This window comes from Bison bison, unplaced genomic scaffold (assembly GCF_000754665.1).
Source record: "Bison bison bison isolate TAMUID 2011002044 unplaced genomic scaffold, Bison_UMD1.0 scf7180017864516, whole genome shotgun sequence".
Lineage (NCBI taxonomy): Eukaryota > Metazoa > Chordata > Mammalia > Artiodactyla > Bovidae > Bison > Bison bison.
In genome coordinates, this window is record NW_011495069.1 from 9,960,479 (window position 1) to 9,978,480 (window position 18,002).

Genomic DNA, 18,002 nt, shown 5'->3' on the forward strand with positions numbered 1-18,002 from the left:
GACAGGGAGAAGACTCTTGAGAGTCCCTTGGACTGCAAGGAGATGCAACTAGTCCATTCTGAAGGAGATCAGCCCTGGGATTTCTTTGGAGGGAATGATGCTGAAGCTGAAACTCCAGTACTTTGGGCACCTCATGCGAAGAATTGACTCATTGGAGAAGACTCTGATGCTGGGAGGGATTGGGGGCAGGAGGAGAAGGGGACGACAGAGGATGAGATGGCTGGATGGCATCACTCACTCGATGGACGTGAGTCTGAGTGATCTCCGGGAGTTGGTGATGGAGAGGGAGGCCTGGCATGCTGCGATTCATGGGGTCGCAAAGAGTCGGACACGACTGAGTGACTGAACTGAACTGATGTAGCAAAGGCCAAATTGTGAAGAGTATGTTAACATGGAAAATGTTTATGATATACTTAAAAGATAATATTTTTGGATAGTGAGAGGGAATGATGTTTTTTCCCCTCTCTTATTTAATGTTTATGTAAAAATTAAAATCTCAGGAATGGGATAAAAAGTCCCTCATCTAAATTTGCTTTCAGTGTTACCATCTCTCTCCCAGGTGTGAAATGTGAGTCATCCTTTGACTTTATTCTCCTTTCCCCACAGCCAGTCGCATGTTTTTTAGACTCATTTCTTTGTGTTCTCATTATTGATACCATGTCTTCCTAACCCTAAACCTTGATTATTGTGGTCATCTTTTTGACTTATTTCATTTTCCCATTCCATTGTGTTCACCATCGTGGACTCATCTTTCTAAGTTATCATTTTGTACACATCATGTTCCGCTCATAGAAATCTTCATTGCTCTTTGTTATTTAGAGGTTGAATCCCAAACTCATTAGCTTGGCATTTAAAACCTGCAGCGGCTGGGCTTCCTTGGTGGTCCAGTGTTTAAGAGTCTGCCTGCCAATGCAGAGGACACGGGTTCAGTCCCTCATCTGGGAAGATCCTGCATGCCACAGAGCAACTAAGTCTGTGAGCCACAAATACCGAGCCTGTGTTCCGCAATGAGAGAAGTCACTGCATTGAGAAGCCTTCGCACTGCAACAAAGAGTAACCCCCGCTCTAGAGAAGGCCTGTGTGAAGCAGCAAAGACTTGGACAGCCAAAAATAAATTTAAAAAATAAAATAAAACCTGCTGTGGGGACTTCCCTGGTGGTCCAGTGGCCAAGACTCCGCCCTCCCAATGCAGGGGGCCCAAGTTCGATCCTTAGGAAACTAGATCCTGCGTGCCACACCTAATAGTTCACATGCCACGACTAAAAACTCCACAGGCCACAACTAAAGAACCCGCATGCCTCAGTGCATGCGTGGTAAGTCGCTCCATCATATCTGACTCTTTGTGACCCTATGCACTGTAGACTGGCAGGCTTCTCTGTTCATGGGATTCTCCAGGCAAGAATATGGAGTGGATTGTTGTGCCCTACTCCAGGGGATCTTCCAGACTAGGAGTGGAACCCCATCTCTTAGTCTCCTGGGTTGGCACTCGAGTTCTTTATCACTAGCGCCACCTGGGAAGCCCTGCATGCCACAATGAAAATCAAAAATCCTGCGTGTGCCACTAAGACCCAGTATGGCCAAGTAAGCAAATCTTTAAAAGATAAAAATAAAACCTGCAGTGGCCAGCCCCTTCCCTATTTTTTCAGTTTTATCTTTTAGCTATTCTCATGAAAAAAACCTTTGGTTCCAGTCAAACTACCTTTTTATAAATCCTCTGCAAATTTCTGCCACCATACCTTTGCTCGCACAGTTACCTTGCATGGCTTTGCCTTTCGCCTTCTCTCTACCATTCATGCCTTACTCTTCCCTTAGTGTCCACCACCTCTTGAGGCCTTGACCACTTGGATTCTTACTGATTATACTTGCCTCTGTATAACCTGTAGTACCAATTGACTACAGCAGGTGCTCTCAGGATGTGCTTTTTGAGACATAGTATCAGTCAGCTAAGTAAACATAGCCTGTAACTCTGCAGAATAAGTTTTAGGTTCTCAAAGATTTTGAACCTCACTATAGTGTGAAGGCAAATGATTCTATGGTGTTCAGGTAAGCTGTGAACTAACTATAGATGAATACAGTTTTTAACATGTTGGCAAGGAAACAGTCTCTATTTGAGTCCAGTCTAAATCCATAGGTGTTTATTCTGCTTTTAGATTCTCCTGGGAACCAAAATTCTGAACTGTGGTTCCCTCTGAGATTCCCTTACAAGGTAAAAGACACCTAGTTCACAGGTTTGTCAGAATGAAAGAAAGAAAACTCTGACTTGGCCTTTAGTATTAACTAGAGATTTGAGTTAGAAAAGAGCAAGTTCATTCATTTAAGGAAGAGCCTATTTCATAGTTCTTTTCCTAGTTGGGAATTTTTAGGGGGTGTACTTTTGCTTTTAAAGGGAATTAAAACCAAATGATTCTGGGTTAATATGAAATTTTAAGTTCTTGTTTAATTTCCCAGCGCCAGCAGAAACTTCAGAAGGAACGTCTCATGAATGACTTCTCTGCAGCCTTAAACAGTTTCCAGGCTGTGCAGAGAAGGGTGTCTGAAAAGGAGAAGGAGAGCATTGCCCGAGCAAGAGCTGGATCTCGTCTTTCTGTGAGTTTATTTCCAAAAGAAGACCTCTGTAAATTTCAGGATGTTCTTTCCTAAGTTTAAAAAAAAAATTTTGACCATTTGTCTTTACTTTCTATCCCTCCAAATAATAAACATGGACATTAGCTGCTATGAAAATGTCAGATTGGTATAACCTTTGTTAAAAAAGTGTATATACGGTCAAAGACTGGAAAGGAGTATGCACAAAGATTTACAAAAATGACAGGTAGAATTATGTGTAATTTTCTTTTTCCTTTCTCATTGTCATATTGATCTTATGTTAAAAGCTTTTTAAAAAGAAAGGATAAATCCGTTTCCTAGAATGTAGCAGGCTAGGTTATTTGGACTAGCCTTCTCTTTGAAAAGAATTAACAGATACTAGATTTTAACAACCCAACATCTCAAAAATATTGAAGAGCCATGAAAATATTAAGATCAAAGCCTAAGAGAAGGTGTGAACCCATAGAGATAAGCAGAGCACTGAAAAAAACTACTTTTCCACTGAGTACATTTACTGAGGGCAAACGTGAATTCAGTTTTGATGTCCTTATGGCATGAAGTCAAAGTAATGGGTCCATGCAAGGTGGATATTGTAAAAGAAGGTGCTGCTCAAATTAAACTGGGCCCTAAAAGAAATGAAAAGTAAGCCTTCCTTTCTCCTAGCAGACTGCTAAAAAGATTGCGTTAGCACTGAGGACGGCAAGAGGGAGGGGAAATCCAGACAGTAAATTGTACCACAGAGTAACCTTCAGGCAGATTTGCTGTCCAAATTCATACCACCTGAATGGTCCAAAGGCCTGAAGCTTCCAGTAGTCGTGGTCTGGTCGAGTACCTTCGTGCCAGACAAAATCATCTCTGTTCAGACACCTTTATTCTAGCCCCCAAAGAATACCGGCAAATAATTTCTGCAGTGTAGTGCACAGCCCAGGGTACACAAAGGATGAAATGTAACAGGGACTTTCCTTCCACCAGTGGTAGTGAGTTGAAACAACCACTGGAAAACATTTGACTGTAACTTCAGAACTCCTTATGACCCAGCCGTTCTACCCCAGAGAACTCTGTATGTTTGTACCAGGATATAAGTACAGGAGTGTTCATAGCAACATTATTTGTAGTAGTCAAAAATCAGAAACACTCCAATGTCAATTAACAATAGAAGAGATAAATATGTGGTGGTACTATAATATATTACAACAGGGAAAATGAACCATAGTTATATTTACATCAGGGATGGATCTGGCGTGATCTAATGTGATCCAATCAAAGCATGAAAGAATACAAACAGTATAATTCCATTCATGTAAAATTCAAAATCAGATACAATATTAAATATTGATATGTATCAGTATTTTAAAAATACAAGAAAATGGTGGCCAAAAAGCCAGGATAATGGTGACTATGGAGGAGAGGGAGGTGGTGGTTATTGGAGAAGGGCACAGAGGTAGGCTTTAGGACACTAGCAGTGTTTCGTTTCTTGATCTGGGGAGAGAGGGAAAACTAATAATAATTTTAAAAACCCCACTGTATTCCTCTGGGTGGGTATAATTTTGAAATTGTCTTTATTTTGCTTTTTGATTACTGTTATCATAAAAAAAGGGAAGGTTTTTTTTAAAAATAGATTGCTCTTAACTTTTTTTCTTGGTTGTTAAATTACAAAAATAATGTATCATTAGACTGATTTTTGAAGTCACTTTGTCACTTTAGAACCTGATATGCTTTAAAGGTCTATTTTTTTAAAAAAAATCTTTACAAGTTCTGAAAATTTGTTTGCTTGCATGTTTTCAATTCTTCCTCTTAATCCACCTATCTCCAAATTTTAAAATAAGTTATCACTGTTATTAATTTTTATTCCTTTCTCTTACCATGTTCTCTCCATCCTACTTAGTATAGTTTTGATTCTGAACCCAAAGTGGAGTGCAGATTGGCTTTTGACTACTTCACACCTATTTCTCAGTCAAGACAGATTGCCAGAGCCCTGTGTCATCTTATAGATCCTATCAGAGCCAAAGGATGTTGCTTCTTCATACTGTAGCTAAAGGAGGCCATTGTGTGTATGTGAGTGTGTGTGTCTGTGTCTGTGACATGTTTGTGAATAACAGCAGCAATGATGCCATCTACTTTCTAGGCGGAGGAGAGGCAGAGAGAGGAACAGCTCGTCTCCTTTGACAGGTAAAGGAATTATTCTAAGGTAGATAGTTGAGATGGGATTTTATACTTTATACTTACTTTCAATTTTAAAAATGAGTGAGAAAAAAGGAGGAAAAATAAAGGGACCCCGGGGTCAGTTCAGTTCAGTCGCTCAGTCGTGTCTGACTCTTTTGCGACCCGATGGACTGCAGCACGCCTGGCTTCCCTGTCCATTACCAACTCCCGGAGCTTGCTCAGACTCATGTCCATCGAGTTGATGATGCCATCCAACCATCTCATCCTCTGTCGTCCCCTTCTCCTCCTGCCTTCAATCTTTCCCAGCATCAGGGTCTTTTCCAGTGAGTCAGTTCTTCGCATCAGATGGCCAAAGTATTGGAGCTTCAGCTTCAGCATCAGTCCTTCCAATGAATATTCAGGACTGATTTCCTTTAAGATTGACTGGTTTGATCTCCTTGCAGTTCAAGGGACTCTCAAGAGCCCTGGGGTAGGTAATTTATAATCCATCAAATTAAAAAAGTCAAAACAGTGGGCTTTTCCATGATCTTTGAATTATGAAAGGGATAATTTCAAAGTGAATAAAAAATTTTCAAGAAATCTCTGATGTCTGTGTGTTGAGGAGAGGGTTTGGCTCAAGAGGAATAAATAGAGACCCCCAAAACCTACAATTTAGGAGGGCTGAGATTTTACCTGCAATTCAGATATAAGTTCTTCAAAGTTCCTGGGTTTCTGTTTACTCATCGCTAAAATGGAGGCAACCCTGGAAAAAGCAAATGATTTTTTATCTACAAGACATCTCCTTTCTCCTCCAAACTGAATTAATTAATTCCATAGAAATGTATTGATGGTATTAGTTCAGAACATAAAGTATTTTGTCACAGGTATGCATCTGTCTTGCTGTCACTATACTGTGAGCACCTCAGAGGCCTGGAGTGCTCTCTCACTCAGTTTTGTATCTCCAGCACATGGAGAAAATTCTCTAAGTATTGTGGAGATGGCATGTGATTTATGTGTACTACTGGAAAGGTGCTTAATACTGAATTTTCAAAGTGCATGTCTCGTAAGTCATATGCCTTTCTTCTAAATATGGTACCAGAAAAGAAGAGTTGTAACATTTCATTAGCTTTTTCATTTTGGTTTTCTGTTATGAGACATTTAACAGCCTCAAAGAAATCCTTGAAAACCAGGAGATATGATTCTGTCAGACTAATTGGTGAGGCACTGACAGGTCACTTAACCTGCTCTTCTCTACCCATTTAGTACCTGAGATGGCAACACATTTTGCACTTTGAGAGTGCCCTGGGAGAGAATGGGCCAGAGATTTCAAATCTCTGCCCGCTTCTTGTCTAGCAAGATTATAGAGTATATCCCTGAATGGAAACAGCAAGGAGTCCCATCCCTTGTAATTCTGCCTCCTCTTAGTTTTGCCCATGAAAGTTGAGACTTGGTTTTCTTGGTGTTACCAGTTCTTTCCCTCTGGATGTGAAGAATGTAACCCCTAGGGACTTGTATTGTTACCAGAGGACTTGGAGGCCTGGTACTGTCTTTGGACAGGCTCTGCTGACTCTAGAGATGATATGTCTTAGGTCCACCTTTGCGGGGAGGAATCAGCCCATGTGCTTGTCTCCCTGCAGCCATGAGGAGTGGAACCAGATGCAGAGACAGGAGGATGAGGTGGCCATCACCGAACAGGACCTGGAGCTTATTAAGGAGAGGGAGACGGCAATTCGGCAGCTGGAGGTGAGGGCCAGGTCATGTTTTTTGTTTGACTCAGTGTATCTGCAATCTGGTTTTTCTCTCAGTGATTATGAGAAAGGATGAAATGAGTTGTACAGTTTGCATATTATGTCTCAGTGTAATCATGGTGAATTTGAACTACTCTTATGATCGTGTCAGGATTCCCTGGTACCTCAGCTGGTAAAGAATCCACCTGCAATGTAGGAGACCCTGGTTTGATTCCTGGGTCGGGAAGATCCGCTGGAGAAGGGATAGGCTACCCATTCCAGTACTCTTGGGCTTCGCTGGTGGCTCAGCTGGTAAAGAATCCGTCTGCAATGCGGGAGACCTAGGTTCAATCCCTGGGTTGGGAAGATCCCCTTGGAGAAGAAGGGAACGGCTACCCATTCTAGTATTCTGCCCTGGAGAATTCAGGCCACAAAGAGGATTCAGGGTCATAAAGAGTCGGACATGACTGAGCAACTTTCACACTTCACTAGGATGGTATTGGTCATGGTGCCTGAGGATACCTGGACCCCCTCCTCAGTCACCATATTTTATATGGTCTCCATGGGAATACCCATAGAGAACAGAGCAAGGCCAACAAATATTTTATTAAGACATTGTCCCCTAACCTCAATGCCAATCTCTAGGTTCGGTGGGCCTCTATGAAGAGCCCTTTGCTTAGTCTGAATAACCCAGAATAAAGACAGGCCAACAAATTTCCTCCATTTTTGTGCATCCGAAAGTCCAATCCCAAATTGTGGGTATCGCATCAGTGTGTCAGAGAAACGGAACAATTTTTGAGGTGAGGGTTGAGAGAGAGGTCTCAAGGCCTTTCTTACCTGAGTTTCCAACTTTAATTTTTTGCATGATGACCAGTAAAATATCCTTAAACATGAGTACTTTTCTCCATGGAGATGGAAGACTGCCATCTTGGGGGCAGTGTGGGGAGGAGGATTGTAGAGAGGAGAAACTTTGATCTCCTCCTTGACCTTCGTCTGTGGTAGTGGTTCTGAACCTGACTGCACTTTTAGAATCACTTGGAGATTTTTTTTTTTTTAATGCCCCAGCTCTTCTCATCCACCCACCAATTACTAGTTTGAACTGCGTGTGATTTTCTAATTTTTTTGTAGGTTAAAAATAGACAAACATCCACAGGAAGCCCTGGGTGAGGCCATTTTTTATCTTACAAACTTCCCAGGTGATTACAAAGTGCAGTCAAGGTTGAGATACACTGCCCTAGAGCCCTCTGTTTTTTTATTCTTGATACTTCTTTTTTTTTTTAGTTTATTTTTTTTATTGAAGAAAGTGAAAGTAAAGTCACTCAGTCGTGTCCGACTCTTTGCGACCCCGTGGACTATAGCCCACCAGGCTCCTCCGTCCATGGGATTCTCCAGGCATGAATACTGGAGTGGGTTGCCATTTCCTACTCCAGGGGATCTTCCCAACCTAGGGATCGAACACATATCTCCTTTGTCTCCTGCATTACGGGTGGATTCTTTACCGGCTGAGCCATCAGGGAAAGCCTGAAGTTTGACTTCAAAGATGTCATGTATTTTCTTTTTCATCTATTGCTACTAATCATCTAATTGATTCTTTAACATGAGAAATCCCGTCCAGCCGAGAGTAGAATGAGATGCGTGGAGCTGAGGAGAGGAGTGTCATGGGCACTTCACATTCAACAGAATCAAGGTCTAATTCCTTAGCCGTTGCACTTTCGTGTCCAGTCATTTCCTGCATCTAACATGCAAACCCTGCTCTAACAGTGCAGCAACACACTCTGGTGTGTTTCTCTTTTGCTCCCACTCTATCCTTCCCACACTCTGGTCACCAAATATGTGTTTTTTCCCCCACATCAGGCTTAGTGATGTGCTACAGTGCAACTTAGTTCTAATACTGTCTTCCTGGAGTTAGCCTCAGATCCCACAGATTGAAAGTTCAGTCCCACAAGACTGACCCCCTTTCCGAGACTTCAGGTGCCAGTCGCAAATCCAGGTTGTCACCTGTGCTTCTGACCAGCAGGTTGGAAATTGGAAGTTCTCACGACCCCTTCCTTGGGTTTGATTAATTAGCTGGAGCAGCTCACAGAACTCAAGAAAACAGTTTACTCATTAGGTTACTGGTTTATTATAAAAGGATACAGCTCAGGAAGAGCCAGACGGAAGAGATACATAGGGCAAAGTATGTGGCCAGGGGTACATGGCTTCCATGGGGCTTCCCCAGTGGCTCAGTGGCGAAGAATCCGCCTGCAGTGCAGGAGATTCAGGAGACGCGGGTTCGATCCCTGGGTCAGGAAGATCCCCTGGAGGAGGACATGGCAACCCACTCCAGTATTCTTGCCTGGAGAATCCCATGGACAGAGGAGCCTGGTGGGCTATAGTCCATGGGGTCACAAAGAATCAGACACGACTGAAGTGACTGAGCACACACATGTGCATGGCTTCCATGCCCTCTCCAGGCCCACTACACTCCCCATATCTCCATGTGTTCACTAACCAAGACGCTCTCTGAACTTCTGGTTACATAAGCATGATTGATTAAATAATTGGCCTTTGGTGATTGATCTAACCTTGAGCCCTCCTCCCCTCCCCAGAGGTTGGAATTGGGGCTGAAAGTTCCAACCAACTAAACACCAGGTTGGTTCCCAGGCAAATAGCCCCCATCCTTAGGGGTTTTCCAAAAGCCAAGCTATTAACATAAACTCAGGAGTGGTTGAAAGGGTTTGTTTTGAATAAAAAAGGACATCTTTATCTCTTTTATCAGTTAGAAAAAAATTTTAGGAGCTCAGTGCTGGGATTGGGACAAAGATCAAATATATATTTCTTATATCATAATATCACACCCATGTTATAGCCAAACTGGGCTGTTTGTTCTTTAACCAAGTTACCTTTCTATGTATATGGCTTCTTAAGTCCTGCCTCTTCTGCCGTAGTCTTCCTTCTCTGCTTGAGGTAAATGCTATACCATTTATTAGTCATTTACCATATAATACCCTTTCTTCTTATCTTATTATATACTGATCCCTCCACCCCACCTCCACCCGCAGATAACTATTATTAAGCCCTTTTATACTGACAGCAACTAGCCAACTGTCCTAACTATAGTAGACTCTTAACAAGTAACTGAGGTGCTGGCTAGAACTGTTCTTGCCAAGTTGTGATCAGGAAGTCATTGCTTTGAAGGTATCTTTTTTTTAATTGTAGCATCTGAGAGGCAGCGAATTGCTTATTGAAAGAGTGTGGGCTTTAGGAATATCATCCTGGCTGCAGTGCTTAGTTTCCTCACTGATGAGTTGTATGACTAGACAAGTTACATAACCTCTCTGAGCCTCATTATCCTCAAAGAAGACACGAACTTCATAGAGTTACTGAATGATTAATTCAAACATCGTGAACTTTTAAAAAGATTATTTATTTATTTACTTGTGACTGTGCTGGGTCTTTATTGCTACCCGAGGGCTTTCTCTAGGTGCAGAGAGCTGGGGCTGTTCTTTGTTGTGGTGCGCAGGCTTCTCATTGTGGTGGCTTCTCTTGTTGCAGAGCACAGGCTCTAGAGTGCAGGCCAAGGATCAGACGTGTGTCCCCTGCCTTGGCAGATGGAGTCTTTATCACTGGACCACCAGGGAAGCCCATCACGAACTTTTAATTCTCAGTTTTGCCACATGCTAGCTGTGAGACCTTAGGACAAGTCATTAAACCTCTTTGAGCCTTCACTTTGCTCTTCTATAGAATGGAGATAATACATGTCTTATTGGTTGTCATGAGGACCAGTTACGCACACACGCTAAGTCACTTCAGTTGTGTCCGACTCTGTGCGACTCCATGGACAGCAGCCCACCAGGCTCCTCTGTCCACAGGATTCTCCAGGCAAGAATCCTGGAGTGGGTTGCCATTTCCTTCTCCAAAAGACCAGTTAAGTAATAGTTACTAATAGCTAACACTTACGAAGTGGTTATTGCATAGTTCTAAGAATTTTTTATTTAGTACTTCTGAAAACCCTATGAGATGGGTACTGTAATTGTCCACATTTTAGTAGGGAGGTCCAAAGAAGTTCTTAATTTAAGGTTGAACAAGACTGTGGAGGGTTAACAGTCCTCTGTAACTGATAGGCTCCAAGAGACTGTACTTCTAATTACCTACCTGGCATAGTACTCTGCATACAGAAGTCACTTAGTAAGTGTTAATAATTACTTTATTTTCATTTTCTGTTTATAGAGAAAGCATGATTTATAAGCTTTAAAAACACACGTGTTATGTTAATAGCCAGAACTTTAGGTAAGTAGAGGAAATGAATCTTCCAACATGTTACTTAATGTTGGTTAATTTTTTTGTGTGTGTGTTCCTTAGGCTGATATTTTGGATGTCAATCAGATATTTAAAGATTTGGCCATGATGATCCACGACCAAGGTGATCTCATTGGTATGTATTATTGATACCTTTAACATAAAGGTGAGTGGATAGTTTTTGTATGCAAAGAAGTCAGTAAGCTGTGTCTTAGAAATCTAGGAATACCATTCAAAAAATCACTAAATTCATTTTCTTAGAAATTTTCTTACATTGTCAAATGTGGAAGTTAAAATGAAGCTTCCATGAATAGTCCATTCACTTGCCATAGCCTCATGGTAAGTCTTTGGCTGTTTAGGGAAATAGCTGTCAGCTTCTCAGTTTTTATCTGCAGAAACTTGCACAACTATGGGATTCGAAACCCTTTTTTAAAAAAACTTTTTATTTGGAAATAATTTCAAGTTCACAGAAAGTTGCAAAAATGAAAATAACAAGGAACTCCTTTATAAGCTTTACTTAGATTTACGTCTTATTAACATTCTACCCCATTTGCTTTTTATTTGCACTCTATATATTTACCTGATTTTTTTCTGAACTGTTTGTGGATGATTTGCATACTTCATAACCCTCTACCTCTAAATAATTCTTCAGTGTTTATTTCCAAAGAAGAGGGCTGTTCTCTTATGGGGCTGGTAACTTTTGATCTCATGGCTGGATAGTTGGAGTGATGGTGGTGAACAGGACCCTTAGCATCAGAATTCTCTTCAGTTTGCAGTCTTGAAACATCCGACTGTGCTAAAACATCCACTGCCCTTCTTTTTTGCAGACAGCATAGAAGCCAACGTGGAAAGCTCAGAGGTGCATGTAGAAAGAGCCACTGACCAGCTACAGCGAGCTGCTTACTATCAGGTAAAAGCAGGTACAAAAGAAAATCCCTCTGTGCTGTAGTCTGTAGGGGCCGTCGGAGTCACCGACACTGAGCAGCTGCAGCCGTTTGTTCAGTCTTAAGCTGGAGGCAGGTAGTCATAATTGCCATCCCAGCTCCATTTTTAGTATTTTCCTTTGCAGAGATCTACAAAAAAGGCATCAAACTTTGAATAAACTGACATAGAAGCCTCTTAGCTACAAAGGTATCCCCATAAGCTAGCATGATACCTAGTTTGGGGTAAGGCTAATTTTCTAACCTACACAGCTGAAATTTGTTTCAGTTAGGATAGTAATAGTTACAAAGTAGGACTTTGCAGATAATGTATGTTGACTGTTGCCACAGAAAATGGACAGAGACTCAACTTGGACTGCTGTTTATGTATGACTTAATTGGGGCTTATCATATGGGGGTTATTTTGCTGTGAACACCTAGGGGTTAATTGTTCTACTTTCTGTAAAGTGGTATTTTTCTACATATTATTTGAAACTCTGGTTTTACAAACTTTATCCGGGTCTTCACCTCAGTTTACACATGTTGTGAATGAGGTCCTTCTCATTTCTCCTCAATCTGGTGTTGCATGGCTTTTTAGAAACAAATAGCATTTAGTCATTTACCATGTTCCTAAGACAATTTTATTTCCCCGGGACTGTTCTTAAAGAAATTGTATTTAACAATAGTTTCCTTTTAAAAAGTGAGTGATGACTTTAATATCCAACAGTAAAGAACAGTCAAGTAAATTATATACATCCACTTCATGTTATTTTATGTGGGAAGTAAAAGAGATGTTTATGAAGAGTTTATAATGTCACAAATTTTATTCTAAAATATTGAGTGAGAAAACCATCAGACATGATACAGTATAGTCCCAATTATTTCAGATAAATGTGCCTGGATAAAAGATCAGAAGGAAATACAATTAAAATGTCAGCTGTTTTATCTGTGGGTAATTATTTTCTCTTCTCCTTGTCTGTTTTTTACAGTGAACATAAAATTTTATAATAGGTATAAAACCTTTATTCAAATACACATGTACAAATAACTTATTTTATGGCAAATAACACCTTGCAACATAGATATAAACAGTGCCTTTGCAAATTGTATTTGGGAGCATTGAATGAGGACTTGCACTGCTGTCTAGCACTGGTACCTTGAGATTTTTGAGAAGGTGTCTGCATAATCATACACAGAGTTTAATTTTGCATTACCAGGAGGCCGATTGATGAAGCACTCTTGGAGTCTTATAAACATTTTTTACTTGTTTCATGAGTGTCTTCTTTACATATTTCTCTCCTCAGAAAAAATCTCGCAAGAAGATCTGTATCCTGGTGCTTGTCCTGTCAGTGATTATTGTAATCTTTGGATTTATTTTGTGGCTAGTTAATAAATGAAGTGATTGCCTCCAGCCTTCTCCCGCTGAGCTGTTTCAAGGGCAAGTGCTTGTTGGAGTCTTGCCAGAACAAACTGATCATAAGAAAAGAGAATACACCAGAATGTCTTGTAATAATTTAGTTAGAAACTAACTACTAACTAGTCCTTGGAATTAGTGACCTATGGAGACAGTATTTATCAATTTGTGTATACATTTTATTGATTTCTCAAATTAAGAATTAATTTATGTGGATTTTCTTTTCTCTTGTATTCTGATTGCTCATCATCCCAAGTGTTTACTTAAAATTCCATTCTAGATACTCTTGTTTTGGTAGGATAACACTACAGTCTTGTAATATTGTCTTTTTATGTATATACAAGATTTACCTTTTTACTAGCAACTGAGATAGAATTACTTTCGGTCACCCAGCACATTGGAGTTTGTCAGAAACTGTATAATAAGCCAGCAATTTTTATTATTTAACATTTTAATTTGAATTTCTAAGAAGCCTGTTCCCTATATGCTTTGAAAAATTTTGGCGATGTATTTAACTAGAGAGTAAAAAATTGCACATGTGATCCAGATTAAATGAGAAGTAATGATTTGAGCTGGCCAGCTATTGGGGATATGTGTTAATCTGGGTTTAAAGTTTATTACTTGTTAGTATCATTGACTGCAGTTCATCCATATATACGCTAAACCATCTTGTCCCCTTTTGAAGAGGTTAATTTAATTAACATTATGATGCTCTGTGGCGTTCCTCTCCCACCTGTCTGTATAGAATGGGAGAAGTAGACAAAGCATGCTTTTGGAAAGCAAATAGGAATTGTTTGGAATGATTTAATCTTTTGTTGTTGTTGCTCAGTTGTGGTTGTACATTCCTGGTAAATGATGACTGTTGCCATCAAAAGGCTGCCCCCTACCCTAATAAGGTTTGCTGGGCATTTGGTGGCAGGGAAATTTTAAAAGCTAGACTGAAGTTGGTTTAAAATTTAGTCCTGTGAACTGGCAAGAAAGCAAAGAAAAGGTTCTTTTTTTGTAAATAATATTGGTTTGGAATAGTGATGTTAGAATTACCTTAATTTATGAACAAGAGGTTAATCTCTCCATGCATAGTTTTAGACCAAAAAAAATGTTTCAATAAAAGATTGCTGTCTTGTAATATAAATGTTGTCCACTCCCCTTTTTCACAGGTCCAGGGAAGTTACAGGGGAAGTAATTTTTTTAGGTTCTCAATAAATGTGAATTGGGCCAACAATTTCAGTTCATCCTTTAGTGAATTAGAGGATTTGGCTGGGTATATTTATATTTACTTCTTCCATTCCTTTTAATGTTACTTAATCTTCTTTTCCTTAAATAATGTGAACAGCAGGGAAACAAGGGCTAAATACTTAAGTTTCTTTGCACTCTTGCATCATTTCACCCTTATAATACAAATAAACATTTTAAAAGCTTCTATTATAAGTTTCTATGCGTTAACATCCTAATGCAGTAGATATCGGATGATGTGCTGTCCAGAGAAAAACTGAGACCTGCAAGAAAACTGGAGATCAGGTGAGGATTGGTTTGGGGGTGGAAGAGGCCCTTTCCTTGAAGAACAGAATAGAGCTGTTGGGGTGTCACAGAGACCTAGGCAGCAGCTTCGGAGCTAATTCATTGGTTCTACAATCACTGCCCCTTCAGCTCTAAATTATACTTGGACCTGAATACATCATTTATAACACTCCGGGCAAGAAAAAAAAAGGCTTGATTGTAAAAAACAAAACACTTTTCAGTTTGGGTTAAATGAAGCCACCATAGTTCTGTTCTATAATACTATGTAATCCCATGGTGGTGTGGTAATAGTAATCATGGGTCTCAAATATGACCTTGGCCTAGAATTGCAATGGCCTGGAACTTGCCACCAAGAGGTTCTGCTAAATGGGCCTAACAAACCTGTCCACAGAATCATCCTTATCTGTGCTTCATCCACCTTGAGGGCACCATGGTTTAGGGCAGTGATGTTCTTAACTATGTCTTCACATTAGAAACAAAAAAATACTGATATTTCAGTACCCCTGCCACAAGATTCTAATTTAGTTAGCGGGGGTTATAGCTTGGATATAGGGGCTTTTAAAGCTCCAGATAATTCTCAGATATAACCATGGTTGAAAACCATTGGTTTGGAGGTCAAAAACTAGACTGGGGTACAGAAGGCCTGGAGAATCTTAATTCTCTCGTTTACTCACTATAGATATTTGAACAAGTTACTTAACCCATAGGCCCCAAGTGTCCTCAGTTGCTCTTTTATAGCTTTAAATTCTCTGATTATAAGGATCACAAGGGTTTAGTCTGAACATACAAATTCTGTTTGTGTCTGTATTCCTTTCCTTTTCTCTTTCTCCCTTTCTCCTTTCTTTATGGAAAGTTTTCTCTTCAAGTGAATTAAAACTGTAGTGCTGTAGTATAGGGTAGAGTAGAAGTGTCATGCGGGCCACTTCCTCTGTGAATATTCGAGAACAAGAACTTGTTAGCTGCTAGATCTGTGCTCCCTGAACAGGTTTTGTTTTGTTAAGGAGTGGAGATACACTCCCTTGTACCACTAGCAAAAATATCAAAATGAAATTATGCTTCAGTCAGTGCAAATTAAAACCCCTTGAGCCTTCTCCCTTCAGTTTTTTTTTTTTTTTTTCCCCCTTCTTCTGTTCAGAGGCAGTTCTCAGTCATGGAAATGAAACTTACTTTTGGTCACTAAATGCAGACCAGAACCCAACTCAGTGTTAGATAGAACTCAATTTCTAGGAGTAGGAATCACCTGCTTCCTCCCTGCTTTTCTAAGCATGTTTAGGGTATCCCAAGGTTTCAAAGAATTTTTCAGTATTGCTTTCCAGCACTATGAATTACAACTACTTCAGAATCTCCATCTTGCCAGGGAATAGCTTGAAAGATTTTGATTCTAACCCTTGATCTGCTTTTAGGTCAACTGAGGAGTTCATTTGAATCCTTATCCAAAATGAAATTTGATTGACAAAATAGTACTTAATTTTTAAAAGAGATAAAGTTGGATAGGACTCTGATAATGTGGGACTCTGATTGAGGACCAAATTTTTACAGTCCATGGAGAAATGAGAAAAATAATGTTAGTAGGCTTTTTAAAGTGTCATCTTTGAGCTAATGGCATCACTTTTTAAAAAGATTATGAAAATGAAAAGGTGGTGATGTTAGGTCACAGTCTAAAGGCTCGTGGAAGTGCTCTCCTTGGTCATTTGTGGGGTGATATTGAAGCCCTTACTACAGACAATTCACTATGCTAAACATTTTACATTTATCATCTTATAGCCACAAAACCATTGAAGAGATGTATTTTTCTTGTCCTATTTTTATGGATTAGGAAACTGAGGCGTAGTAAGTGGCCTGGCCAAGGGCACACAGTTTAGGAGCAGTGGCGCCAGGATCTGATCTCAAGCACACAGACTTCAAAACCAGACCTTTAGACCTATACACTGTCTCTGTTCATCATTAATACAAACTGTCCTTCCACCACCTCTTTCACAAAGCTTTAACAATCCGGAGTAATGGCAATTTCTATTCACTTTTCATGAACATCTTTTCTTTTCTTAGCACCTTGTAAATTTTTTGTTCACCATCCGGTTAAATGAAGTTTCCTGATGTACCATCTCTATACAAACAATTTTTTTTTCAGTGTCTCCATCTGATCATTCATATCAAAGATGTTCTAAGGAAGTTTTTTTTTTAAATTTCAGTATATTCCTTATGTCTTTAGATTCTATTCTAAGGAAGTCTCAAAGTCTAAGAAACTAATCTTTTTTGAGATACCAAAACCCATTGGCAGCTAGTCTATCAGTCTTTACATTTCAAAAGGTTCACCTCCTAGACTGCTGTCCTCTAGTTTGCATCTGTACTGACATCATTGGTACCCAAACAAAGAGCATTTTGCTTTATAAGGCCTAGGTAAGTGTGCCATTACATCACATCAGCGGTCAGTGTGAATATTAGCTGTGCTGAAGACAGGGGAAATGGCCAAGGAATAAAGAATTATAAGGGTAAGAATATAGTTTTAGTTTTCTTGGGTGTATATTCAGCATTATAAGGGATTAAATAATGGACCACCCATGGAAGCTGAGAAATTGAAAGAAAGCTGACATGTTATTAAGGTCACTGACAGCTAGAAATGCCTTCAGTACCACCTCATGCCTGAAAAGGGCATAGGACCTCAAAGGCCCACACAATCTCTCCAGATAAAAGTACCTTCTCTTTTCTGTTATACTCAAAACACTTGAGACAATTTAATTCTTTTTAAGAATCAAGTCCTTGTGCTCAAAGAAGGAAGCTATAGCCTGTTTCTCTGAAACCAAGTTTAGAACTATTGGCCTAGTCTATCTTTGGAATCACAGGCCTGGAAAAGGGTTATATTAACCCGTTCATTAGATAAGTGATCTGAGGGAATTCCCTAGCAGTCCAGTGGTTAGGACTTGGTGCTTTCACTGCTGTGGCCCCGGGTTCAATCCCTGGTGAGGAAACTAAGATCCTGAAAGCCACACATGCAGCACCCCCCACCCCAAAAAAAGAAGTGATCTGACCAGTTAACATCCTTGCTGGATGAGTTTATTGTGCTTTTGAAGACCAGTGGAACATGTGATTCTCCTAACAGTTGATCATTTTAAATTCTAAGTTAATATGCTACAGTTAAATCTTGATGCCTGCAGATGTCACCCAGGGCAAAATCTTTTGAACAGGTTGATGTTAGATTTAAAATCTAGAGGACCAGTAGTAGGGAATCAGGACAAGAACTCCACCATAGAAAGAGATAATCTGCTGTGCAATGCCTCTTTATAGGTGAACAGTAATTTTGCATTTGGTTTCCTTAAAAGAAAAAAACAGGTTGGATAATCCTCTCATGTTTTCTACAAAACTGAAAAAGTGCTGGGCTTCAGTTGCATGCTAATAAAATAAATATGATCATATCAACATCAA

General features: G+C 39.9%; 1 protein-coding gene across 1 annotated transcript in view; it reads left to right on the forward strand.

Annotated features, from left to right (window-relative positions):
- Nucleotides 1-14,482, forward strand: part of STX12 (syntaxin 12) — a 36,115-nt gene extending 21,633 nt beyond the window's left edge. The window contains exons 4-9 of the mRNA XM_010830146.1: nt 2,449-2,586; nt 4,709-4,752; nt 6,363-6,468; nt 10,794-10,866; nt 11,558-11,640; nt 12,955-14,482. Coding sequence (XP_010828448.1) covers nt 2,449-2,586; nt 4,709-4,752; nt 6,363-6,468; nt 10,794-10,866; nt 11,558-11,640; nt 12,955-13,047 — 537 coding nt within the window. The 3' untranslated portion in view covers nt 13,048-14,482. The remainder of the gene's footprint in view (nt 1-2,448; nt 2,587-4,708; nt 4,753-6,362; nt 6,469-10,793; nt 10,867-11,557; nt 11,641-12,954) is intronic.
- The last annotated feature ends 3,520 nt before the right edge of the window (nt 14,483-18,002 follow it).